Source organism: Oncorhynchus masou, chromosome 17 (assembly GCF_036934945.1).
Source record: "Oncorhynchus masou masou isolate Uvic2021 chromosome 17, UVic_Omas_1.1, whole genome shotgun sequence".
Classification (NCBI taxonomy): domain Eukaryota; kingdom Metazoa; phylum Chordata; class Actinopteri; order Salmoniformes; family Salmonidae; genus Oncorhynchus; species Oncorhynchus masou.
Genome location: NC_088228.1, coordinates 25,655,332 through 25,682,329, shown reverse-complemented (window position 1 = coordinate 25,682,329; position 26,998 = coordinate 25,655,332). Strand labels below are relative to the sequence as shown.

At 45.8% G+C, this 26,998-nt stretch overlaps 1 protein-coding gene across 3 annotated transcripts in view; it reads right to left on the bottom strand.

Moving 5' to 3' along the window:
* Window positions 1–26,998, bottom strand: part of LOC135558767 (rho GTPase-activating protein 21-like) — an 86,778-nt gene that overhangs the window by 49,107 nt on the left and 10,673 nt on the right. For all 3 annotated transcript variants that reach the window (XM_064992871.1, XM_064992873.1, XM_064992872.1), the window contains exons 3-5: window positions 14,535–14,720; window positions 14,177–14,198; window positions 1,183–1,275 (exon numbers count right to left, since the gene is read on the bottom strand). In XM_064992871.1, the coding sequence (XP_064848943.1) occupies window positions 1,183–1,275; window positions 14,177–14,198; window positions 14,535–14,720 (301 nt within the window). The remainder of the gene's footprint in view (window positions 1–1,182; window positions 1,276–14,176; window positions 14,199–14,534; window positions 14,721–26,998) is intronic.

The window sequence follows — 26,998 nt, the reverse complement described above, 5'->3', positions numbered from 1 at the left end:
CCCATTGGAGGAAAAGGTCAGAGGGGAGGGACCTCTGGCTTTCTTAGCCAATGGTTTTTGAGAAGGAGACAAAGAGAGAGGACGCGAGGAGTACGCAATTGAGATCTTCCCTATGTGTCTGAAGAGATGAACCTGTGCTGGTAGGTAGTGAGAGGCAGCTTCCCTGCTAGGCTGACGGTCAGAATAGCAGAGGAAACAGCTTTGATCAGTCACCTGATATGCGTTTACAGTAACTGAGTGCCTGAGGCAGCTGAGCTCTGTGCCTCTACTAACCCTCCACAAAAAGCAAACACAGAAAACTACACCCAGTATACTACATTCAGGTGAAAACAATTTATGTACAGCCCTATATATTTATTTATTATGATCTCTTTTAGTCCCCATTTGGACTAATCTTCCAAGAGTCCTTAAACATACATAAATATGCACAGTGTATAAAACATACGGAACACATTCCTAATATTGAGTCGCACCCTTTTTGCCCTCAGAACAATCTCAATTCGTCAGGGCATGGACCACACGGTGTGGAAAGCGTTCCAGAAGTATGCTGACCCATGTTGACTGCAATGCATCCTACAGTTGTGGCATGCGGCTGGGTGTACTTAGGGTGAGGAACCATTCTAGATACGCACAGGAAACTGTTGAACGTATAAAACCCAGCAGCATTGCAGTTCTTGACATTCAAACCAGTGCACCTGGCACCTACTACCCTACACCGTTCAAAGGCACTTACACCTTTTGTCTTGCCCGTTCACACTCTGAATGGCACACATATACAATCCATGTCACAATCGTCTCAAGGCTTAAACATAAACCTTCAACCCGTCTCCTCCCCTTCACCTACACTGATTGAAGTGGATTTAACAGGTGACATCAGTAAGGGAATCACGGCTTTCAACTAGATTCCGCTGGTCAGTCTGTCATGGAAAGAGCAGGTGTTCTTTGTGTTTTCTACACTCAATGTATATATATGCCATTTAGCTGAGGCTTTTATCGAACAGTAGAATGTCCAATGTGTCACTAGGTCTATTACCATAACGAATACAGTAAGGTTTAGGATAAGGTGCAGCATGGTCATAACTCCAATATGATATAATACTTTGTATGATGCCGCTTGTCCATAAACACACACACACAGGCAGGCAGAGCTCCCGTCTTACTTTTGGAGATGTGGTCAGTTACCTGTGCAGAGTCCAGCTCCGTCGGCAGGACCACCCACCTTCACTTGCTTCACGAAGATGGTGTCCATTGGCTCCAGCCTGTTCCGTTGTCTCCCTGACAACAAAGACAAGGTGTTATCGTCAACGCCTTCCCCTGGAGGTCACCTGGTAGTGACATACCATCTCTGCTCATAACAGTCAATCAATTCATGCTAAGTACAGTATTTGCCCACTCAAAATTATTTTCATATTTTCTTCATTAGTCCACTGTCGACAGTCCCAAAATGTTAGTTGATCGTTTGAGTGGATTTGATATTTTAGTACTATAGGATATCATAAAGCGGGGATCTTCGACCCTGTTCCTAGAGAGCAGCTACCCTCCTGTAGGTTTTCACTTCAACACCAGTTTAGTACTATAGGATATCATAAAGCGGGGCTCTTCGACCCTGTTCCTAGAGAGCAGCTATCCTCCTGTAGGTTTTCACTTCAACACCAGTTGTAACTAACCTGGTTCAGTTTATCAACCAGCTAATTATTACAATCAGGTGCACTAGATTAGGGTTGGAGCGAAAATGTACAGGATGGTAGCTGCTATCCAGGAACAAGGTTGGAGAGCCCGGTCATAAAGAGACTAGAAGGGTAGTAGTCAGATTACTTTCCCTTTAGAATGGCACATTGCTGACCTCAGATTACCTTAGCAGACCTACAATACCCTATACTAAGAGCAGAGGACACAGGCTAGACTGCTCTACCTACAACTCTCAGTTCAACACGACCCAGACTGGGACGCACTCTGACTGTGAAGCAGCCAGGACAACAGGACAATGGCTACCAGACACAAACATAAATTGTTTCGAAGATATTTCCTGAGGAGCGCGCCCGAGAGAGAGAGAGCGCTATAGAACATGAGAGAGAGAGACAGACAGAGACAGAGAGACAGACAGAGAGACAGAGAGAGACAGAGAGAGAGAGACAGAGACCGAGAGAGAGACAGAGAGAGAAAGAGAGAGAGCGCTATAGAACACTCAAGAGAGAGAGAGCAAGAGAGAGAGACAGACAGAGATATGGATGATTAAGAGCAGACAGAAAGCGTGAGAGAAAGCTAGAGATGGAGAAAGAGATGAGAGCGAGCACAAGCAAAAGGGAGAGACAGAGAGTGATTTAGAGAGCAATAGAGAACAAGAGACTGTCACAAGATTCAGTGGCAGAGAGAAGAACAGTGGGGTTTCTCTCTGTCACATTGGCTGTCCACAATACAACAGGTCTGAATGAGAATTCAAAGCAGGAAAAAGCCTCCAAATACAGTAGTAGAGCTCGTGGAGATTTGGGAAAAGGGAAATGAATAGTCTGAGTTTAGTAGCAGAACCTGTTTGCTCATGCTGCTCCTGTCTCCTAGCAGCTGCATGGCTGCAGAGGAGAGGAAAGCAAATGAGAGGAGAGGGGATGGGAGGGAGAGGAGAGAGTGAGCTCAGCTGCACAACTCCCACTCCTTCCCTATAAACAGAAGAACAGCTCCAGGCTCACAAGACGCAAGGCTCTGTCCAACTCATAATTACTGAGAGTCCAAATGAATAGGAATGTGGTGAGTATCTATATGGAAGTCTTAATGGTAATCATGATGTAACACTGGTAAGCACCGAATGTGGCAGCAAGATCATTTGCCATACTGGTTTTTCAATAAAGAAAAGGCGCATAGCCGAGTGAGTGAGAGCGCATAGCCGTGTGAGTGAGTGAGTGAGTGCGCATAGCGGTGTGAGTGAGTGAGGGCGCATAGCCGTGTGAGTGAGTGAGGGCGCATAGCCGTGTGAGTGAGTGAGGGCGCATAGCCGTGTGAGTGAGTGAGGGCGCATAGCCGTGTGAGTGAGTGAGTGCGCATAGCCGTGTGAGTGAGTGAGTGCGCATAGCCGTGTGAGTGAGTGAGGGCGCATAGCCGTGTGAGTGAGTGAGGGCGCATAGCCGTGTGAGTGAGTGAGGGCGCATAGCCGTGTGAGTGAGTGAGTGCGCATAGCCGTGTGAGTGAGTGAGTGCGCATAGCCGTGTGAGTGAGTGAGTGCGCATAGCCGTGTGAGTGAGTGAGTGCGCATAGCCGTGTGAGTGAGTGAGTGCGCATAGCCGTGTGAGTGAGTGAGTGCGCATAGCCGTGTGAGTGAGTGAGTGCGCATAGCCGTGTGAGTGAGTGAGTGCGCATAGCCGTGAGTGAGTGAGTGCGCATAGCCGTGTGTGAGTGAAGGCGCATAGCCGTGTGTGAGTGAAGGCGCATAGCCGTGTGAGTGAGTGAGTGCGCATAGCCGTGTGAGTGAGTGAGTGCGCATAGCCGTGTGAGTGAGTGAGTGAGTGCGCATAGCCGTGTGAGTGAGTGAGGGCGCATAGCCGTGTGAGTGAGTGAGGGCGCATAGCCGTGTGAGTGAGTGAGGGCGCATAGCCGTGTGAGTGAGTGAGGGCGCATAGCCGTGTGAGTGAGTGAGGGCGCATAGCCGTGTGAGTGAGTGCGCATAGCCGTGTGAGTGAGTGAGTGAGTGCGCATAGCCGTGTGAGTGAGTGAGTGAGTGCGCATAGCCGTGTGAGTGAGTGAGTGAGTGAGTGCGCATAGCCGTGTGAGTGAGTGAGTGAGTGCGCATAGCCGTGTGAGTGAGTGCGCATAGCCGTGTGAGTGAGTGAGTGAGTGCGCATAGCCGTGTGAGTGAGTGCGCATAGCCGTGTGAGTGAGTGAGTGAGTGCGCATAGCCGTGTGAGTGAGTGAGTGAGTGCGCATAGCCGTGTGAGTGAGTGAGTGAGTGCGCATAGCCGTGTGAGTGAGTGAGTGAGGGCGCATAGCCGTGTGAGTGAGTGAGTGAGGGCGCATAGCCGTGTGAGTGAGTGAGTGAGGGCGCATAGCCGTGTGAGTGAGTGAGTGAGGGCGCATAGCCGTGTGAGTGAGTGAGGGCGCATAGCCGTGTGAGTGAGTGAGGGCGCATAGCCGTGTGAGTGAGTGAGGGCGCATAGCCGTGTGAGTGAGTGAGGGCGCATAGCCGTGTGAGTGAGTGAGGGCGCATAGCCGTGTGAGTGAGTGAGGGCGCATAGCCGTGTGAGTGAGTGAGGGCGCATAGCCGTGTGAGTGAGTGAGGGCGCATAGCCGTGTGAGTGAGTGAGTGCTCATAGCCGTGTGAGTGAGTGAGGGCGCATAGCCGTGTGAGTGAGTGAGGGCGCATAGCCGTGTGAGTGAGTGAGGGCGCATAGCCGTGTGAGTGAGTGAGGGCGCATAGCCGTGTGAGTGAGTGAGGGCGCATAGCCGTGTGAGTGAGTGAGGGCGCATAGCCGTGTGAGTGAGTGAGGGCTCATAGCCGTGTGAGTGAGTGAGGGCGCATAGCCGTGTGAGTGAGTGAGGGCGCATAGCCGTGTGAGTGAGTGAGGGCGCATAGCCGTGTGAGTGAGTGAGGGCGCATAGCCGTGTGAGTGAGTGAGGGCGCATAGCCGTGTGAGTGATTGAGTGCGCATAGCCGTGTGAGTGAGTGAAGGCGCATAGCCGTGTGAGTGAGTGAGTGCGCATAGCCGTGTGAGTGAGTGAGTGCGCATAGCCGTGTGAGTGAGTGAGTGCGCATAGCCGTGTGAGTGAGTGAGTGCGCATAGCCGTGTGAGTGAGTGAGTGCGCATAGCCGTGTGAGTGAGTGAGTGCGCATAGCCGTGTGAGTGAGTGAAGGCGCATAGCCGTGTGAGTGAGTGAAGGCGCATAGCCGTGTGAGTGAGTGAAGGCGCATAGCCGTGTGAGTGAGTGAGTGCGCATAGCCGTGTGAGTGAGTGAGTGCGCATAGCCGTGTGAGTGAGTGAGTGCGCATAGCCGTGTGAGTGAGTGAGGGCGCATAGCCGTGTGAGTGAGTGAGGGCGCATAGCCGCGTGAGTGAGTGAGTGAGTGCGCATAGCCGTGTGAGTGAGTGAGTGAGTGAAGGCACATAGCCGTGTGAGTGAGTGAGGGCGCATAGCCGTGTGAGTGAGTGAAGGCGCATAGCCGTGTGAGTGAGTGAGTGAGTGAGTGAGTGAGTGAAGGCGCATAGCCGTGTGAGTGAGTGAGTGAGTGAGTGAGTGAGTGAGTGAAGGCGCATAGCCGTGTGAGTGAGTGAGTGAAGGCGCATAGCCGTGTGAGTGAGTGAGTGAAGGCGCATAGCCGTGTGAGTGAGTGAGTGAGTGAAGGCGCATAGCCGTGTGAGTGAGTGAGTGCGCATAGCCGTGTGAGTGAGTGAGTGAGTGCGCATAGCCGTGTGAGTGAGTGAGTGCGCATAGCCGTGTGAGTGAGTGAAGGCGCATAGCCGTGTGAGTGAGAGCGCATAGCCGTGTGAGTGAGAGCGCATAGCCGTGTGAGTGAGAGCGCATAGACGTGTGAGTGAGAGCGCATAGCCGCGTGTGAGTGAGAGCGCATAGCCGTGTGAGTGAGTGAGAGCGCATAGCCGTGTGAGTGAGTGAGAGCGCATAGCCGTGTGAGTGAGTGAGAGCGCATAGCCGTGTGAGTGAGTGAGAGCGCATAGCCGTGTGAGTGAGTGAGAGCGCATAGCCGCGTGAGTGAGTGAGTGAGAGCGCATAGCCGCGTGAGTGAGTGAGTGAGAGCGCATAGCCGCGTGAGTGAGTGAGAGAGCCGAGTGATTGAGTGAGAGAGCCGAGTGATTGAGTGAGAAATATGAGAGTGTGGGTGTTTGATAGACCGAGTGCCCACTCTCTGCTTGCTCTTTCTCCCTCCGTTGGTGTGAGAGATTGAGAGGGACCCTCAGGCATCGAGAGACGACAGGTCTGTTAACAGGTGGCTGCTAAAGTTGCTCACCTTAGAACTGAGCCACTGAACATTTCTTAGAAGAGCTATGCAAGACAAGGCTGGCATGCTACACATGCAGCACATCACCTGGCCAGTATGTTCAAACAAACCCATTGTTTCTCACAAGTACACTAATGTGTCATGTAAAGCTACAACAACATCTTTGTTAGGGATGGTAAAAGGGGATACCTAGTCAGTTGTACAATCATGCATTCAACCAAAATGGTTATTCCACATTTAACCCAACCTTTCTGAAACCGAGAGGCGCGGGTGGCTCCCTCTTGTGGCGAGTGGTAGAACCACAGCATAACGTCCCAACACAACTACTGCTGCTTCATAATAAATAATCCAGTGATTTGATAACTAGTCCTGACTCAATGACTGTTGCTGCAACCATTCTTGTTAGTACTCAACAATAGGATGAGCGCAGTCAGTCCCCAGACAGCGTAAATCATTTGGAGTGAGGAGCCAGTTGAAATCTTGACCGTAGGCCTTTCCTTTTCATTTCCTCTTCATTCTGAAGTTGTTCCCAGTAGGGAATCATGGAACAGTAAGCCAAATAAAATAGAATGGCCAGCAGAGGGCGCCCCAGAGACGTGTGATCCCCCAGTCAATCAGGTGTGGGAGACTCACTGGGCTTCCAATGATTTAACACTGGGCCAGGTTCACAATGGTAGGAATTATCATGAAGCCTTTGGCCGTGTTCGAGAGCACGTGGGTAAATTGTGATTGATTGATCTACAAATAACATTAGGTAGTTATTTATGATGCATGCAAGGTGATTTGTAGACAAGTCTGCAATGTCAAACGCACCCTTAGTTTACCACATGAGGTGGCTGAAACAAAGGGAATCCTTCTCATTCACAATGGCTGTCCTGGGATAACCCAGAGTCAGCAAACTAGTCTACACACACATTTGGTAATATAATACGACACCTATACTGAACATTATACAGGAATTTGACAGAGAGATTGAAGAGAACCAACATGACCCAGGGGCCACGTAAGAAATATCTTGCTGCGTTTTATAAATGCAGACCTAAATTGCTTCTCGTTGTAATTTCAGCTCGGCATCAGACACATTTTGTGCTTCAGTTGCACTTCTCCACTTGGACATGAATTCACAAACTGCCATTCTATCAACAGACAGCACTCTAACTGATGTGAAGCTACTTTTTCCTCTGGTACTTTTCTCTAGTAAAACGCATGATTAACTTCAAGTAATACATTAGGAAATGTAGATGGCCAAAACAATTCTATGATAAACAGAAATGATGGCCATCAATCATTTTTGGAGAAAAAAAAAACATTCATTGTAGGCTCATTTACTTGTGTGGCTGCCAGCCAAATAGTGTTGCACTTCTGCTGTCATTTGATGGAAATTAAGCAATTTTCTGCCAAATGTGATGCTCCAATGTATTTTCAGTGAAGGAAAACTCCACTACACGACCAAATGTATGTGGACATCTGCACATCAAACATCTCATTCCAAAATTAATATGGTTGGTCCCCCGTTGCTGCTATAACAGCTTCTCCACTCTTCTGGGAAGGCTTTCCACTAGATGTGGGGACTTGCTTCCATTCAGTCACAAGCACATTAGTGAGGTTGGGCACTGATGTTGGGAGATTAGGACTGGCTCACAGTCGGCATTCCAATTCATCGCAAAGGTGTTGGATGGGGTTGAGGTCAGGGCAGGCGGGTGAAGTTCTTCCACGTCGATCTCGACAAACAATATCTGTATGGACCTCGCTTTGTGCACGGGTTTATTTTCATGCTGAATCAGTAAAGGTCCTTCCCCAAACTGTAGCCAAAGTTGGAAGCACAGAATCTTCTAGAATGTCATTATATGCTGTAGCATTAAGATTTCCTTTCACTGGAACTAAGGGGCCTAGCCTGAACCACTATTCATTCAGGCAGGCAGCATTCTCCTGGCATCCGCCAATCCCAGAATCGTTCGTAGGGAATGCCAGATGGTGAAGCATGATTAATCACTCCAGTGAACGCTTTTCCTCTGCTCCCGAGTCCAATGGCGGCAAGCTTTACACCACTCCAGCCGATGCTACGCATTGTGCGTGGTGATCTTAGGCTTGTGTGTGGCTCGGACATGGAAACCCATTACATGAAGCTCCCGACGAACAGTTCTTGTGCTGACGATACTTCAAGAGGCAGTATGGAACTCGTACTGAGTGTTGCACCCAAGGACAGAAATTTTACAACCTTCAGCACTCGGAGGTCCCAATCTCTGAGCTTGTTTGGCTTACCACTATTTCGCAGCTGAGCCGTTGTTGCTCCTAGACATTTCCACTTCACAATAACATCACTTCAGTTGACCGGGGCAGCTCAAGCAGGGCAGAAATTTGACAAACTCACTTGATGGGACGGTGGCATTCGATGACGGTGCCACGTTGAAAATCACTGAGCTCGGCCTCCCGAGAGGCGCAGCGGTCTAAGAAACTGCATCGCAGTGTTGCGGTGTCACTACAGCCTGGGGTTCAATCCCAGGCTGTTTCACAACCGGCCGCGACCGGGAGTCCCATAGGGCGGTGCACAATTTGCCCAGCGTCATCCGGGTTAGGGAGGGTTTGGCCGGGGGATTTCCTTGGCTCATCGCACTTTAGCGACTCCTTGTGGCGGGCCAGTACAAAGCTGACTTCGGTCGTCAGTTGAACGGTGTTTCCTACAACACATTGGTGCAGCTGGCTTCCTGGTTAAGCGAGTGGGTGTTAAGAAGCAGCAGGGCTTGGCAGGTCATGTTTCGGTGGACGCATGACTCGTCCTTCTCCTCTCCCGAGCCCGATGGGGAGTTGCAGCGATGAGACAAGTTTGTAAATGGATCACAATTGGATATCACGAAGTTTGCGAGAAAATAAAATAAATAAAAATAGCACTGAGCTAATCAGTAAGGCCATTCTATTGCCAATGTTTGTCTATGGAAATTGCATGGCTGTATGCTCAATTTTATACACTTGCCAGCAACAGGTGTGGCTGAAACAGCCAAATCCACAAATTTGATGGGATGTTCACATACTTGTGTATATAGTGTGTAGTTGCATCACCCTGATAACTCAATTGAGGCAAAAAAACAACAACTTTACTTTCAATATAAACTCAGCAAAAAAAGAAACAGCCCTTTTTCAGAACCTTACCTTTCAAAGATAATTTGTAAAAATCCACGTCACAGAGATTCATCGTAAAGGCTTTAAACACTGTTTCCCATGCTTCAATGAACCATCAACAATTAATGAACGTGCACCTGTGGAACGGTCGTTAAGACACTAACAGCTTACAGATGGTAGGAAAATAAGGTCACAGTTATGAAAACATAGGACACTAAAGAGGCCTTTCTACTGACTCTGTAAAAACACCATAAGAAAGATGCCCAGGGTATCTGCGTGAACGTGCCTTAGGCATGCTGCAAGGAGGCATGAGGACTGCAGATGTGGCCAGGGCAATAAATTGCAATGTCCGTACTGTGAGACGACTAAGACAGAGCTACAGGAAGACAGGACGGACAGCTGATTGTCCTCACAGTGGCAGACCACGTGTAACAACACCTGCACAAGATTGGTACATCCAAACAACACACCTGGGGGACAGGTACAGGATGACAACAACAACTGCCCGAGATACACCAGGAATGCACAATCACTCCATTGGTGCTCAGACTGTCCGCAATAGGCTGAGAAAGGCTGGACTGAGGGCTTGTAGGCCTGTTGTAAGGCAGGTCCTCACCAGACATCACAACAACGTCGCCTATGGGCACAAACCAACCATCGCGGGACCAGACAGGACAGGCAAAAAGTGATCTTCACTGACGAGTCGCGGTTTTGTCTCACCAGGGTTGATGGTCGGATTCGCGTTTAAGGAAGGAATCAGCATTACACTGAGGCATGTACTCTGGAGAGGGATCGATTTGGATGACATCAGCAATAACAACTTGAAACAAGCACACTGACCAACGCAAACCGAAAGTATTGATTTAAGATCTGTCTCTCTCTCTCGGAGAACCATGTTTTTAACATAACCTAGTTTATAGCTTTCCTGTAGTGGTAGCACAGCCAAGCCAAGGCAGTTTGAGCTGGTGGGAGCATCTCAGGTTTTCACAACTCAGGGTCACAGCACAGCCAGCCAATTAGGTCCCTATGTCTGTACTCTGTCACTCTTTCCAGTGTCCAGCATTATGAAATTCATGGCCTGGATTACTTCACATTTTCCCCTGACCTGCCTGCCTGAGGGCCAGACAGAGTGAGACCAAGTCATGGAAGCTATTATGGTCTCGCTCTCTGGACAATCTCACTGACTGTCAAAGATATGATTGAATTTTTCCTTCACAGTATTTTCAAAACATTACAATCTTCCTATTTCATTGAATCCTTCAGAGGAGAATTTAGACATTTGCCCCTCTTTCTTTGGTGAATGTCTTCTCTACATTTTTCCCCTAGCATATTTCCACTGATAATTGTATTTTTATTTTATAACCTTAGTTTATACGCACACAGATCAAATCTGCTTTCAAATTTCCGATGGTACATACACGGTTTCTTTGCTGGACATAGGCCTGCAACTTGAGCAATAGCGTAGGCTAAGTCAAAATAAATCTCTGATATTTAGCTCTAGTTGGACAGGTTCCAGCAACAGCAAACCCCCCCCCCCCCCCCCCTATGCTCAATGAAAGCCCACTCAGACTAAACACAGTTTAAAACACACAAACAACCCACAGGGAGATCCCAAACACACTCCTACCATAGCGGTGTTAGGAGGCGGCGAGACACAGTGGAACAGCAGACCATAGGCCAAACTGTTTGCTCAGAATGTGGGCATGATTCCGTTTATTCCACGGCAGTAGTGTGATACAAAAACCTTCACGCTGACATTGTTGTGAATTGAAAGGGGTCAATGGTTACAATCTTTCTTCAACAGGACGAGGGCTGTTACGGTGACCGTATTACAGCCACACCGGCAGTAACACGGTGACCGTATTACAGCCACACCGGCAGTAACACGGTGACCGTATTACAGCCACACCGGCAGTAACACGGTGACCGTATTACAGCCACACCGGCAGTAACACGGTGACCGTATTACAGCCACACCGGCAGCAACACGGTGACCGTATTACAGCCACACCGGCAGCAACACGGTGACCGTATTACAGCCACACCGGCAGCAACACGGTGACCGTATTACAGCCACACCGGCAGCAACACGGTGACCGTATTACAGCCACACCGGCAGCAACACGGTGACCGTATTACAGCCACACCGGCAGCAACACGGTGACCGTATTACAGCCACACCGGCAGCAACACGGTGACCGTATTACAGCCACACCGGCAGTAACACGGTGACCGTATTACAGCCACACCGGCAGTAACACGGTGACCGTATTACAGCCACACCGGCAGTAACACGGTGACCGTATTACAGCCACACCGGCAGTAACACGGTGACCGTATTACAGCCACACCGGCAGTAACACGGTGACCGTATTACAGCCACACCGGCAGTAACACGGTGACCGTATTACAGCCACACCGGCAGTAACACGGTGACCGTATTACAGCCACACCGGCAGTAACACGGTGACCGTATTACAGCCACACCGGCAGTAACACGGTGACCGTATTACAGCCACACCGGCAGTAACGAGTCATGGTGACCGTATTACAGCCACACCGGCAGTAACGAGTCATGGTGACAGTCAAAGTCCACATGACCATTTAGTCACGGTAATTATGCTTCTCCAAGCTCTGATGCTGCTCATTAGTAGCCTACAGAACTTGCCAACTACCTGGTACTCAGCATTCTACTGTCCCTCTAATCACTCTGACATCAATGTGAATGTAAATCAAAATTGCTTATCTTTATAACAGGAGTATAGCCGACCTGGCAGGCATGAAAATTAACCACAGGAATAGCGTCCTCCTTTCGCTATTTAAGTGCATAGATGACATGTATTTTTTTCCCTTGCCTGTTTCGATACAGGTGCATGATAATGGTCCATTCCAAATCAAAACAAATTTCACACTTTTAGTATATGTAAAGACCAGATTAAATCAAGAATAGTCTGACGGGTGACAATAACTAGCCAATCACTTGTGAATGATGCCCAGCACAAGGCCAGAAACAGTGAATGCCTTTTTCCGCCCAACTTTTTCAAATCAGTCTCGCACCTCATGGAGCCTAGCCCATAGGCATATATGTTTGATGAGGTTTGCATCACAACTAATGTGGCAAATAACTTCTTCAAATTAAGCACATTAATCTACTTTAGAACGGGTGTAGAGCCTAACTGGAATGCATAAGCAGCGGGTGAGTTTCAAGTTTGGGGAAGAAAATGTACCATAAAAATGCGCCTTTATAATAAAAGCATTTGTGCTTCTAGCCTACTGCCGTGTGCGCATTGCTGCACTTATAATGTGAAGAAATAGTCTAATAGTTTATCAACTTTTTAAGCTAAAAGGTTTTGATCCGTTGCGTCAGCCTCATTACTTAAAGGCTATTGGACGCTAGGGGTTGTATTAATTTGGGATATATCGCATCCCACAACTAACTGTCCCCGAGTATGGGTGGAATATTTCTTTCTTGCAAAGTATAGGTCAACTTTTGTACTATGGGGGATAGTAGATTGACATAGGCTAGTGCTGTTGCTGTTTGTTAGGCCTACTCATCTTGTTGGCTGCCGAAAAGTAAACGTGGAAAGTTCTTCCAATATCTTCAATATGTGCCTCGGAATTGGTTAAGGACGCAGTTGCGTCCCCGATGTGTCTGTCTTCACTTGTAGCCGTTAAGACCTGATCACGTGATGGAGAGCCATGTCAGTGAGCGGTGCTTCAGAGCGCGCAGCCGGGAGAAGGGAATTATAATTATTATATTCAGCCCAAGGGCACAACTGCCATTTGCCACAATTCTTTTTAGGAGGCATTACGGCAACACAAAGGGGATGCCACCGGAAAATTCGAGACACTATCAAGTGCTTGTCAAAATGTGAATGGGAGCATGATGGTGTCACTCTCCCAAAAAGTCATTAGGCTTTTTTCAAGTCATCATTATTCGCATTATGCAGCCTTAGAATGTATTAAAAAAAACTAAACATATAGATCAACGTTTGTATCACAACTAAAGTTACATAAATAACTAAATTAAGCTGAAAGGAGTACCTGTTTCTTTGTTAAACGCCAACACAGAATAGCCGCATATGCGCGCTCCCTCAAATCATTTGGAGAAATTATACTTTCTATTTTGTTCAGCTATATTCAATTGTATTCTTCATACTATGAAATAATTCCACAGAATTCTAAGCAAATCTTCTCTGCTAAATTAACTTGTGTAGCCCACAGCCATATGGCATAGCCAGATCAGGGCGTAACATAAGGACAACTCAAGAGTATGCTATTCTGTTCTTCTGAAATACACTACATTTTCTTCATATCATAATACCTGTAAAATAAATCCTGGATTTATTGTGACGGTGTAGGCTATATTACATGGATTTATTGTGACGGTGTAGGCTATATTACATGCATTTATTGTGACGGTGTAGGCTATATTACATGCATTTATTGTGACGGTGTAGGCTATATTACATGGATTTATTGTGACGGTGTAGGCTATATTACATGCATTGATTGTGACGGTGTAGGCTATATTACATGCATTTATTAGACTTTTTAAAAAATGTAGATGCTCCAAAAGGCCTGCATCAGTGGCATGTAGGCTATGCGTGGAAGACAGATGCTAAATTATGTATTTATGTTAATTAACGGTAATTTACTGTTAGACCGGCAGTTATTTGCTTGACAATCACCGGCTGACAAAGGGTCATGACCGCCACAGCTCTAAACAGGACTAGTGTCCTAAAACCACAAAACACCCATGCACAAGGGCACACATACACCTTCAAACACACAAGTGAAAAATGCCAAAACCTAAAAACAAGGGGTTTGGGCAACGTTTTGTAGTGATGTGAAAGGGTTGACACTGACAACAAAGTGCAGTTAGAAGGATAAAGTTCAAGGGTTAGTTGAGGACAGTAACCGGTGGTGCTGCTGACCAAACTGTTTCAGGCAGGCCTCTACAAAGGTCACCCTAACACGACAGCTACATTGTGCCATGTGCATAACAAGGAAGTAAAAGAGCTAAATCAACATATGGAAAAATCATACTAAGTGGGAGGCAGACTGACTGACTATGCAGTAGTGAAGGACAGGCAGGGGGAGGAAGGAACGTTCAGCTTACCTCTGCGTCCATGCTCTTCCTCCTAAATAAAAAAATGAATATCAACATGAGTTTTGATGCCCTTACAGATGCAGCATTGGTCTGTAATGTCCGATATCCCAACAGTTATGATATATCCTTTAGTACGGATCAAATCTGCCATTATGTTATTTGCCACCAGCAATGATGAAGATATCATAGTTCAATGAGCTCAGGAAGTTGTTTAAAGGAATCAACTGATTTTACACAAATTGTATTCGGGGCATTACTCTCATTTTGTTGCAACTCCTGCCACAACAACATCATACAAAGTGCTACAGTAGATGTCAATGAACTGAATGGAAGAGCTTTGGAATGTTCATGTGACTGTGGTGCTTACTGGGAAGGGGTAAGGGTGCACTGCAGATTCTGGTGGGTAGACAATGAAGTGGCGCAGGGTGAAGCCGAAGCCCTGAGAGGTGCGCCGCAGATGGATAGTCTTGGGACCCGGCCACGAGAAGGGCTCCTCCTCTCCCTGCAGGTTGAACAGGCCTGCAGGGGAATCACCCCACTCTGGCACGTCATTCTGGTGAGGGGGGGGACGAGAGTGAGGGAGGGAGTGAGAGAAGGGGAGGGGAAGAAAGCAAGGAAAGGCGGGTGGGAGACAGAAGAGCGAGAGGGAGGCAATTATTATACCGTACACAACTGTATGACAGATTGAAATAAGATCTACTGCGGGTGACTGCTCAAATTCTACTGAGAAAGGCAAGAATTGTGAGAAAGTAATACAAAGTTCAAAGAAACAAAAATCTATGCTTGTGGTATGAATGCATTTATTCGTTTTGAAAACTAAATCACGAGTCTGGCAACGACAGAGTGTATTCTGTAGCCTGCTGCCTAATGGATCATAAGCAACAGTAATAAGTTAAATCCACATCATGTGTCTAGACTCAGTGATCAGAAACATGGGATCAAAATTCACAAAAGTCTCCAACAGTGCATCCAACAAAAAATAAATATCAGAACGACCAATACATATAAATATTTTTTTTTTAACCTTTATTTAACTAGGCAAGTCAGTTAAGAGCAAATTCTTATTTTCAATGACTGCCTAGGAACAGTGGGTTGACTGCCTGTTCAGGGGCAGAACGACAGATTTGTACCTTGTCAGCTCGGGGATTTGAACTTGCAACAGTGAACTAGGACACCGGATGCTTATAAGAAATCCTGCTTTGCCCTCAGACGAACCATCAAAACAGGCAAAGTGTCAATACAGGACAAAGATTGAATCCTACTATACCGGCTCCGACGCTCGTTGGATGTGGCAGGGCTTGCAAACTATTACGGAGTCCAAAGGGAAACGCATCCGCGACCTGCCTAGTGACGCGAGCCTACCAGACGAGCTAAATGCCTTTTATGCTTGCGTCAGGGCAAGCAACACTGAAGCATGCATCAGAGCATCAGCTATTCGGGATGACAGTGATCACGCTTTCCATAGAGAATGTGAGCAAGACCTTAAAACAGACGGATTACCAGGGCGTGTACTCAGAGCATGAGCGAAACAAATGGCAAGTCTCTTCACTGATATTTTCAACCTCTCCCTGACCCGAGTTTGTAATACCTACATGTTTCAAGCAGACCACTACAGACAGACCACTACACTACCCCCAGGTGGTAAGGGTAGGCAACAGCTCATCTGCCACGCTGATCCTCAACACAGGGCCCCTCAAGGGTGCGTGCTTAGTCCCCTCCTGTACTCCCTGTTCACCTACGACTGCATGGCCAAGCATGATTCCAACACCATCATTAAGTTTGCTGCAACACAACAGTGGTAGCCCTGATCACCGACAACAATGAGACAGCCTATAGGGAGGTTAGAGACCTGGCAGTGTGGTGCCAGGACAACAACTGCTCCCTCAATGTGAGCAAGACAAAGGAGATGATCTTTGCCTGCAGGAAAAGGGAGGGCCGAACAGGCCCCCATTAACAGTGACCCGGCTGTTGTGGAACTTGTCGAGAGTTTCAAGTTCCTTGGAGCCAAATGGCCAGCAGCATACCACCCTGCATCATACTGCTGTCTTACCTCTGAAGCTAAGCAGTGTTGGACCTGGTCAGTCCAAGGATGGGAGACCAGATGCTGGTCTCCCCAAATAAATTGCCCCCGGGCAGTGGTTGGGGACTTTGCCTTGTGTAGAGTGCCGTCTTTCGAGTGGGACGTTGGCCCGTTCCTGTAGGTTCATGCTCTACAACATCCGCAGAGTACGACCCTGCCTCACACAGGAAGCGGCGCAGGTCCTAATCCAGGCACTTGTCATCTCCCGTCTGGATTACTGCAACTCGCTGTTGGCTGGGCTCCCTGCCTGTGCCATTAAACCCCTACAACTCATCCAGAACGCCGCAGCCCGTCTGGTGTTCAACCTTCCCAAGTTCTCTCACGTCACCCCGCTCCTCCGCTCTCTCCACTGGCTTCCAGTTGAAGCTCGCATCCGCTACAAGACCATGGTGCTTGCCTACGGAGCTGTGAGGGGTACAGCACCGCAGTACCTCCAGGCTCTGATCAGGCCCTACACCCAAGCAAGGGCACTGCGTTCATCCACCTCTGGCCTGCTCGCCTCCCTACCATTGAGGAAGTACAGTTCCCGCTCAGCCCAGTCAAAACTGTTCGCTGCTCTGGCCCCCCAATGGTGGAACAAACTCCCTCACGACGCCAGGACAGCGGAGTCAATCACCACCTTCCGGAGACACCTGAAACCCCACCTCTTCAAGGAATACCTAGGATAGGATAAGTAATCCTTCTCACCACCCCCCCCCTTAATGATTTAGATGCACTATTGTAAAGTGGCTGTTCCACTGGATGTCAGAAGGTGAATTCACCAATTTGTAAGTCGCTCTGGATAAGAGCGTCTGCTAAATGACTTAAATGTAATGTAAATGACGTTAACCGGGTGTCTTGACTCTCTGTGGTCACTAAAGATCCCATTGCACTTATCGTAAGAGTAGGGGTGTTAAACTCCGGTGTCCTGGATAAATTCCCATTTGCATCCTGACCAGTTGCATCATCGCCTGGTATGGCAACTGCTCGGCATCTGACCGGCCATAGCCAGAATGGCCGATTAATTAGGGCCGATTTCAAGTTTTCAGAAAAATCTGAAATCTGTATTTTTGGGAGCCGATTTCTGATTTTTTTTTAATAAAAAAAATATTTATATATATTTTATACCTTTTATTTAATTAGGCAAGTCAGTTAAGAACACATTCTTATTTTCAATGACTGCCTAGGAACTGTGGGTTAACTGCCTTGTTCATGGGCAGAACGACAGATTGTTACCTTGTCAGCTCATGGGTTTCAATCTTGCAACCACACAGTTAACTAGTCCAACGCTCTAACCATTGCACTCCATGAGTAGCCTGCCTGTTATGCAAATGCAGTAGAAGCCAAGGTAAATTGCTATCTAGCATTACACTTATAAAAAATCAATCAATCATAATCACTAGTTATAACTTCTAATCCAGTTTAGCAGGCAATATTAACCAGGTGAAATCAGGGTATATGCAACAGTTTGGGCTGCCTGGCTCATTGCGAACTAATTTGCCAGAGTTTTACGTAATTATGACATACATTGAAGGTTGTGCAATGTAACAAGAATATTTCGACTTAGGAATGCCACCCGTTCACTGAAATAATACACGTTTTGTTTTCAAAATTATTAGTTTCCGGATTCGATCATATTAATGACCAAAGGCTCGGATTTCTGTGTGTTATAATTAAGTCTGATTTGATAGAGCAGTCTGACTGTGCAGCAGCAGGCCCGTAATCATTCATTCAAACAGCACTTTTGTGCGTTTTGCCAGCAGCTCTTCGCAAGCACAGCGCTGTTTATGACTTCAAGCCTATCAGCCTAATGGCTGGTGTAACCAATGTGAAATGGCTAGCTAGTTAGCTGGGTGTGCGCTAATACTGTTTAAGGGCCGCGGCTTTTGTGGAGCGATGGGTAACGATGCTTCGAGTGTGGCAGTTGTCGATGTGTTCCTGGTTCGAGCCCAGGTAGGGGCGAGAAGAGGGACGGAAGCTATACTGTTACACTGGCAATAGTATAGTGCCTATAAGAACATCCAATAGTCTAAGGTATATGAAATACAAATGGTAGAGAGAGAAAGTCCTATAAATACTATATGAACTACAACCTAAAATCTCTTACCTTGGAATATTGAAGTCTCATGTTAAAAGGAACCACCAACGTTCATATGTTCTCATGTTCTGAGCAACTTACTTAAACGTTAGCTTTTTTACATGGCACATATTTTACATGGCACACGTTACTTTCTTCTCCAGCACTTTGTTTTGGCATTATTTAAACCAAATTGAACATGTTTCATTATTTCCTTTAGTGGCCCAGCCAGAGCCCGGACTTGAACCTGATCAAACATCTCTGGAGAGACCTGAACATAGCTGTGCAGCGACGCTCCCTATTAAACCTGACAGAGCTTGAGATGACATGCAGAGAAGAATGGGAAAATCTCCCCAAATACATACCCAAGAAGACTCAAGGCTGTAAGACAAAGGTGCATCAACAAAGTACTGAGTAAAGGGTCTGAATACTTATGTAAATGTGATATTTTATTTTCAAAATTATACATTTGTAAAAATGTTATTGTCACATACACATGGTTAGCAGATGTTATTGCAAGTGCAGCGAAATGCTTGTGTGTAGGTTGAGAACGATTTTATATATCAATTTCAGAATAAAGTTGTAAAGTAACCAAATGTGGGGGGAAACAAGTTCTGAATACTTTCTGAATGCACTGTATGTAATTAAAAGTCTAATTAAAGTTTGGCTACATTTTCAGGTGCCTCCCTCAGGTTAGCATCTGTCTGGACATAGCAGGCTGTAGCCAATACACATAGGCTAACATCTACACATAGGCTAACATCTACACATAGGCTGACAAGTAGGCAAATTATGTACATTTAATTACACACGTTTTTAACAGAATAGCTACTGTTTTTTGGTTTTCAAATCAATTTGTCTATTTTGGTTAATGGCCTTGGTGCCCTGGCAGATGGCCTTGGTGCCCTGGCAGATGGCCTTGGTGCCCTGGCAGATGGCCTTGGTAGATTGGCCACCTCTTGAAGGCCAAATGGCCTTTCCCCTAAAATCATGAAATTCCAGGCCTGCCACTCAGTTTGCTGCATGCACAAAACCAATATTAGACAGCAAAGCTCTTGATTCAGGATTTGATTCTCTGCTGTTACCAAGAAAAGCTGGACTTTGAAAGAAGCTTATCACTTAGGTAGATAGCTAACTAACTAGCTTCTAAATTAGACAAGCAAGTGCACGAATGCAGAGGATTTAGCACGTTAGACAGTTAACTTAATAGTTAAGATAACTAGCTGGCAAACATTTACTTGCGAATTCCAAACTGTAACTAGATCACCAGTCGCGTGCTTGCTGCAAAACTGTGAGTGACAAGGCTCCGGTCTCTCGCTTGTAAACAAACACCACGTGACTGGGGACTATGGGTAAGCTTCATAATGAAAAATGATGTGACAGGAGACATGAAGAACACAATCTTCTTTATCTCCTAAGGCATTGCCCAAGCATTGCTCAACTTGACTGTAGGTGTTTACTTAAAGTTGCTACAAATATTTATGAAAACATTAAAATAAACAGTTAATTCTATTTACAGTATTGAAAAAACATTGAAAAAAACATCCCGTGGCGATTTCCAAATATTCCGGGATACCTCCCAAGCCTAATGCTGTCAAGAAGTGATTGAATTCAAAATGGATTTACCCAGCTTTTTTGTGGTCAACAAAACAGAAGTTCAACAGAACAGAGGAACATCAGGGGCTCAACCTTATCATGGGAGAATGAGCCAATGGCAGAAGGGCTGCTGTCAAATAGAGCTTCAGGTGCAACAGCGTGACACCTGACTGAGTTTGGTTTGGTGGGAACTAACTGGCCAAACAGGTTTCTGACTGTATCTGCCCCAGCTCTGACTGTTGTTCCACAGCTCCAGCACTACTTCCTTGTTTGTGCGTACATGTGGAGGTGCGTTTGTCCTACATTCATTCCACTCAAATCCATAGAATGTTTGAGAATAATTAGGCAGTATGTGGGTTCTGCTAGAAGCCGAGCTATGCTGATCTGCCCCTACCTGTAACTAACTATATGTAGGCTATTCAGTAACAGCCATCATCTGTAAATGTATACAGAGCTCTTTTTTGAAAAATTAAAACCTAATAAATGAAAATAGTCCTGAAAGGGCAGGCTTCAAATGCCTCACCCCTTGGGGCATGCCAACCCCAGTTCACCAGATCTAATTTAGCAGTGGATCTCATTCCAGCAATATCCAGTCCTCTGATGTTGCTGGGGGTTGTTGGCCCCCCTCAGTCCAGATAGACACATGCCTTGCAGGGCTAACATTGCCCCTCACATAGTTAAAGCTGTGCTGACAGACCCGGCCAATAAATTCCAGCCAAACATTCCCTGACCGCCCGACCGGCACACGCCCTCCTTCCTCTGAGCTGAGCCAAAAAGCTGAAGCTAGACAACGAAGCAGAGGCACGGTCTCTCCAGTTAACCTCTTACATCTATGGTGGCGCTATTTCATTTTTGGATGAAAAACGTTCCCGTTTTAAACAAGATATTTTGTCACAAAAAGATGCTCGACTATGCATATAATTGCTACTGTTCGAAAGAAAACACTCTGACGTGTCCAGAAATACAAATATCTTCTCTGTGCGTGCCCTTTAACGTGAGCTTCAGGCAAAACCAAGATGAGATGGCATCCAGGAAATGACAAGGATTTTTGAGGCTCTGTCTTTCATGATCTCCTTATATGGCTGTGAACGCAAGAGGAATGAATCAACCCTTTCTGTCGTTTCCCCAAGGTGTCTGCAGCATTGTGACGTATTTGTAGGCAGATCATTGGAAGATTGACCATAAGAGACCACATTTACCACGTGTCCGCCCGGTGTCCTGCGCCGAAATTGGTGCGCAAAAGTCACCTGCCAGTATTTTTCCATGGGACACAGAGAGGGAAGCAAGCTTCCACGAACTGCATGTCAATGAAGAGATATGTGAAAAAACACCTTGAGGATTGATTCCAAACAACGTTTGCCATGTTTCGGTCGATATTATGTAGTTAATCCAGAAAAAGTTTCACGTTGTAGGTGACTGCATTTTCGGTTCGTTTCGGTAGCCAGGCGCAATGTAGAAAACGGAACGATTTCTCCTACACACAGACGCTTTCAGGAAACACTGCGCATCTGGTATGTGGCTGGGAGTCTGTGTCAGATTTTTTGGCAAAGAAATGATCAGATATTGGTATCAGACAGAAATGTCATATCAATGCAACCCTAGTTACTACCAGTTCAGCAAAAACACTAACTTCATGTTTCACACATTAATTACAAAAGACAAGCACAAAAAAACAACACACAGAAATCCATTCTGGATAAATGATCACACACACATCAGTCAGTCTATGAATCACTACCAGAATGCCAGTGTTTAGTATTTGCATTGGGTGTGGCAGCGTGGAGTGTGTGAAGCACTGAACTCAAAGCTCTTGTTCATTTCATATCAAACTGTGGAATGGAGAGCAGAGCATCAGAAGTCATACATCAGCTTCATAACGACAGCCTCAGGGCTTACGACCTCAGTGGAATCCCAGCCGGTACTATGGCTCCCACTTACTGAATATGAGCTGCAAAGCATATTTGGGAGGAAAAAAATGACTCTTCGGTTACATAGCATAACTAAACATATACGGAAAACATGAGACAGAAGATGACTTGGAATGTGCTTTAAAACATTATCTGGCTTAGTTATCGAACAATGCTTTACTTGTATTGGCATATTAGCTAGCATGTTTAGAGTGTTTACACATGTGAAAGTGGTCATTTGTGAGGTTCAGAAGCTACAGCTCTTCCATCCCAGTCACACACACACACGCACCTCGATACTAAGCTAAGCCTGGAAAACCCCTCCAGGGCCTCCATTTTCAAACAGCTAGTATTTTCTTCAAACAAAGGAGGGATAAAGACATTTCACTCTTGTTAGTCTTTCACAAGTACGCAAAAACACTGATGCATGGCCTCTATATTTACAGGCTCATCCAGCCATGACACACGACATCGGGCCTAAATACATCAAACACTACCCTCTTAACCAGGAAAAAGTTCAGCTCTCCGTGGGCTGACAAATCTGACACCACATCCAGAGTAAATGGAGCACTTCACTGTGTAGGCCTCAGATAATGAAGCAGAGCAGAGGGCCTCCTGTGTGCGTGTGCCTAGGATGTTTTATCTTGTAATGCTTAAGTATCATGGAGTTACCCACTTACAGTGCCTAGCAAAAGTATTCACCCCCATGGGCATTTTTCCTATTTTGTTGCATTACAAACTGTAATTTAAATTGATTTGGATTTTATGTAATGGACATACACAAAATAGTCCAAATTGGTGAAGTGAAATGGAAAAAAAATTACGAAATAAAAAAAAAAAAAAGAAAAGTGGTGCGTGCATATGTATTCACCCCCTTTGCTATGAAGCCCCTAAATAAGATGTGGTGCAACCAATTACCTTCAGAAGTCGCATAATTAGTTAAATAAAGTACACCTGTGTGCAATCTAAGTGTCACATGATCCGTCACATGAACTCATGATATATACACCTGTTCTGAAAGGCCCCATTGTTTGCAACACCACTAAGCAAGGGGCACCACCAAGCAAGCGGCACCATGACGACCAAGGAGCTCTCCAAACAGGTCAGGGACAAAGTTGTGGAGAAGGACAGATCAGGGGTGGGCGATTAAAAAAAATATCCAAAACTTTGAACATCCCACAGAGCCCCATTAAATCCATTATTCAAAAATGGAAAGAATATGGCACAACAACAAACCTGCCAAGAGAGGGCCGCCCGCCAAAACTCACGTACCAGGGAAGGACGGCATTCTTCAGAGAGGCAACAAAGAGACAAAAGATAACCGTGAAGGAGCTGCAAAGCCCCACAGCGGAGATTGGAGGATCTGTCCATAGGACCACTTTAAGAAATACACTCCACAGACCTGGGCTTTATGGAAGAGTGCCCAGAAAAAAGCCATTGCTTAAAGAAAAAAATATGCAAACACGTTTGGTGTTCGCCAAGAGGTATGTGGGATACTCCAAACATATGGAAGAAGGTACTCTGGTTAGATGAGTCTAAAATTGAGCTTTTTGGCTATCAAGGAAAACGCTATGTTTGGCACAAACCCAACACCTCTCATCACTCCGAGAACACCATCCCCACAGTGAAGCATGGTAGCAGCATCATGCTGTGGGTATGTTTTTCCATCGGCAGGGACTGGGAAACTGGTCCGAATTGAAGGAATGGTGGATGGCGCTGAATATAGGGAGATTCCTGAGGAAAACCTGTTTCAGTCTTCCAGAGATTTGACACTGGGACGGAAGTTCACCCTCCAGCAGGACAATGACCCTAAGCATATTACTAAAGCAACAGTTAAATGGTTTAAGGGGAAACATTTAAATATCTTGGAATGACTTGTCAAAGCCCAGACCTCAATCCAATTGAGAATCTGTGGTATGACAAAGAATGCTGTATCCCAGCGGAACCCATCCAACTTGAAGGAGCTGGAGCAGTTTTGCCTTGAAGAATGGGCAGAAATCCCAGTGACAAGATGTGCCAAGCTCATAGAGACATACCCCAAAAGACTTGTAGCTGTAATTGCTGCAAAAGGTGGCGCTACAAAGTATTGACTTTTTTTTTGGGGGGGGGGGGGGGGGGGGGGTGAATAGGTTATACACGCTCAAGTTTTCATTATTGTTGTCTTAGTTCTTGTTTGTTTCACAAGAAAAATTATTTGGCATCTTCAAAGTGATAGGCATGTTGTGTCAATCAAATGATACAAACCCCCCAAAATCTATTTTAATTCCTAGGCAACAAAATATAAATAATGCCAAGGGGGGGGGGGGTGAATACTTTTGCAAGCCACTGTACCTTGTACGTTATGTAGCCAAATAAGTAATACCATTTTCCAGGCCCTGTAATATTTTGGTAGCAGGGCATTTGACAAAAATGTGAAGCTTTTTCCATCCTGTGATTTGATTTAGGGCCTAGCACATCATCCTCAAGTGCTGAAAGAATGTTTGAAAGTAATTTGAAGTATTTTAGACATCAGCCTAGAGGAAGGAACACTTCTAGGACAATTGGGATTGAACTTGGTGTGACTTCGCAGACAAGCACCGGTTGCCTTAACTATGACAGAGTGGTTGTTCCTGGCATGGGAAATGCAGTATCTGTAGCTGTGCAGCCCCTTCAGATATTCTGGGAGCGTCACTCATGCTTCCACTCCCTGGCTGAAGGTTGGCCGGCACAGACTATAAAAGTGCCTTCAGAAAGTATTCAGACCCCTTGACTTTTTCCACATTTTGTTACGCTACAGCCTTATTCTAAATCTTGATATTTTTTTTGCTAATTTATTCAAATAAAAAAACTGAAATATCACGTCTACATAAGTAGTCAGACCCTTTTTTCAGTACTTTGTTGAAACACATTTGTCAGCGATTACAGCATTGAGTCTTCTTGGGTATGACACTACAAGCTGTCAGGTTGGATGGGGAGCGTTGCTGCACAGCTATTTTCATGTCTCTCCAGACATGTTCGATTGGGTTCAAGTTCAGGCCACTCAAGGACATTCTGAGACTTGTCCCAAAGCCACTCCTGCATTGTCTTTGCTCTGTACTTACGGTCGTTGTCCTGTTGGAAGGTTAACCTTCACCCCAGTCTTAAGTCCCGAGTGCTCTGGAGCAGGATATCAAGGATCTCTCTGTACTTTGCTCCGTTCATCTTTGCCTCAACCCTGACTAGTCTACCAGTCTTTGCAGCTGAAAAACATCCCCACAGCATGATGCTGCCACCAGCATGCTTCACGGTAAGGATGGTGCCAGGGCAAAGAGTTCAATCTTGGTTTCATCAGACCAGAGAATCTTGTTTCTCATGATCAAAGAGTCTTTAGGTCCAAGTGGGCTTCCATCTGGCCACTATACCATAAAGGCCTGATTGTGGAGTGCTGCAGAGATTGTTGTCCTTCTAGAAGGTTCTACCCTCTCCACAGAGGAACTCTGGAGTTCTGTCAGTGACCATCGGGTTCTTGGGTACCTCTCTGACCAAGGCCGTTCTCCCCCGATTGCTCAGTTTGGCCGGGCAGCCAGATTTAGGAAGAGCCTTGGTGGTTCCAAACTTCTTCCATCCATGAATGATGGAGGACACTGTGTTCTTGGGAACCTTCAATGCTGCAGAAATGTTTTGGTACCCTTCCCCAGATCTGTGCCTCAACACAATCCTGTCTCGGAGATCTACGGACAATTCCTTTGACCTCATGGCTTGGCTTTTGCACGGTCAACTGTGGGATCTTATAAAAGGCAGGTGTACCTTTCCAAATCATGTCCAATCAATTTAATTTACCACAGGTGGACTCCAATCAAGTTGTCAAAACATCTCAAGGATGATCAATGGAAACAGGATGCACCTGAGCTCAATTTTGAGTCTGATAGCAAAGGGTCTGAATAATTATGTAAATAAGGTATTGCTGTTTATTTTTTATAAATGTGCAAAACATACAGTAGAACAGTATGTACGTAAACACCCAAACTCATCACGCTCAAGACCAAGACATTACACTGCCCTCGGGCTGGGCGATATGGGCTAAAAACCACGTCTCTGGGGGGGTTTCAAACTAATGGGCGATTCACAGTAGGCATCGGAATTTCTTTTCTCGATATAAGCTTTGTTTCACAATTAAAAAGGTCAACACTGAATTTCAAACAGTCAGGAATAATCAAATGAATTCAGGGCTTGTAAAATGATACCTAAGCTAAATATATAAGTGTTCCACAACCACAAGACAACACCAATAATTTAATTATTTTATCAAAATAGTTTAACCTGTTTATTGCAATCACTGATATTGCGTTCAAGTGGATGAAAATGCCCTTTGTTACAAATGTAACCAGAAACATGCATAATTGACATCCACTAATAATGACCAAATTCTGACAGCAGGCATTATAAAACATTAACATAATCTCTCGAGCACTAGCCCGCCTGCTAGTGAGTAGCCAGCTAATCGTTATATTAAAGTCTAGCCAACTTGGATCTATTCACTAATGAGGTAGAACAGTGGAACTCTTCTGTTTGAACATAGCCTGTTCACTTTGTTGAGATGTTGAAATCAAGTGGCCTGCCTGGATAAGATGCTCATTTCTCAGAATGAGTTGCCAATTCCTTAAATAATTGTATTTTTATGCTCATTTCACATTTATAGAACACAGACTAGTGAGCTAGCACATATGTCTGTGGCTAAAATGCTGCTCGTGGTACCGTAATGCCATGTGACAGAAACAGTAAACATTTTCCACAGTCATGCTCCTTGATACTCTTGTCTTAGTAGGGTCTGCTCTGTTCTACATGTTGGAAGATGAGACATAACTTTTTTTGTAACAATACTCTTTAAGTTAAGCTTGGTGTCTGTGTGCGAATCGGAAGGCGCACTGTGCACACAGCACAGGACCCAAGGAGACGTAACCGAAAAGACAAAACACTCAAAAACAGCAAAAAAATTTAAAACCTCAATTCTTGCAATACAAGCATTTCGAACATTGCGCTAAAACATGCATTCAAATTAATCTAATTAAGAGTTCAAATAAAATGAAAAAGTAACAAAATAACAAGGCTATATACAGGGGGCACCGGTACCGAGTCAAAGTGCAGGGGTTCAGGTTAGTCGAGGTAATTTATACTTGTAGGGAGGGGTAAAGTCACTATGCATAGATAACACTGCTGCTACTCACTGTTGATTA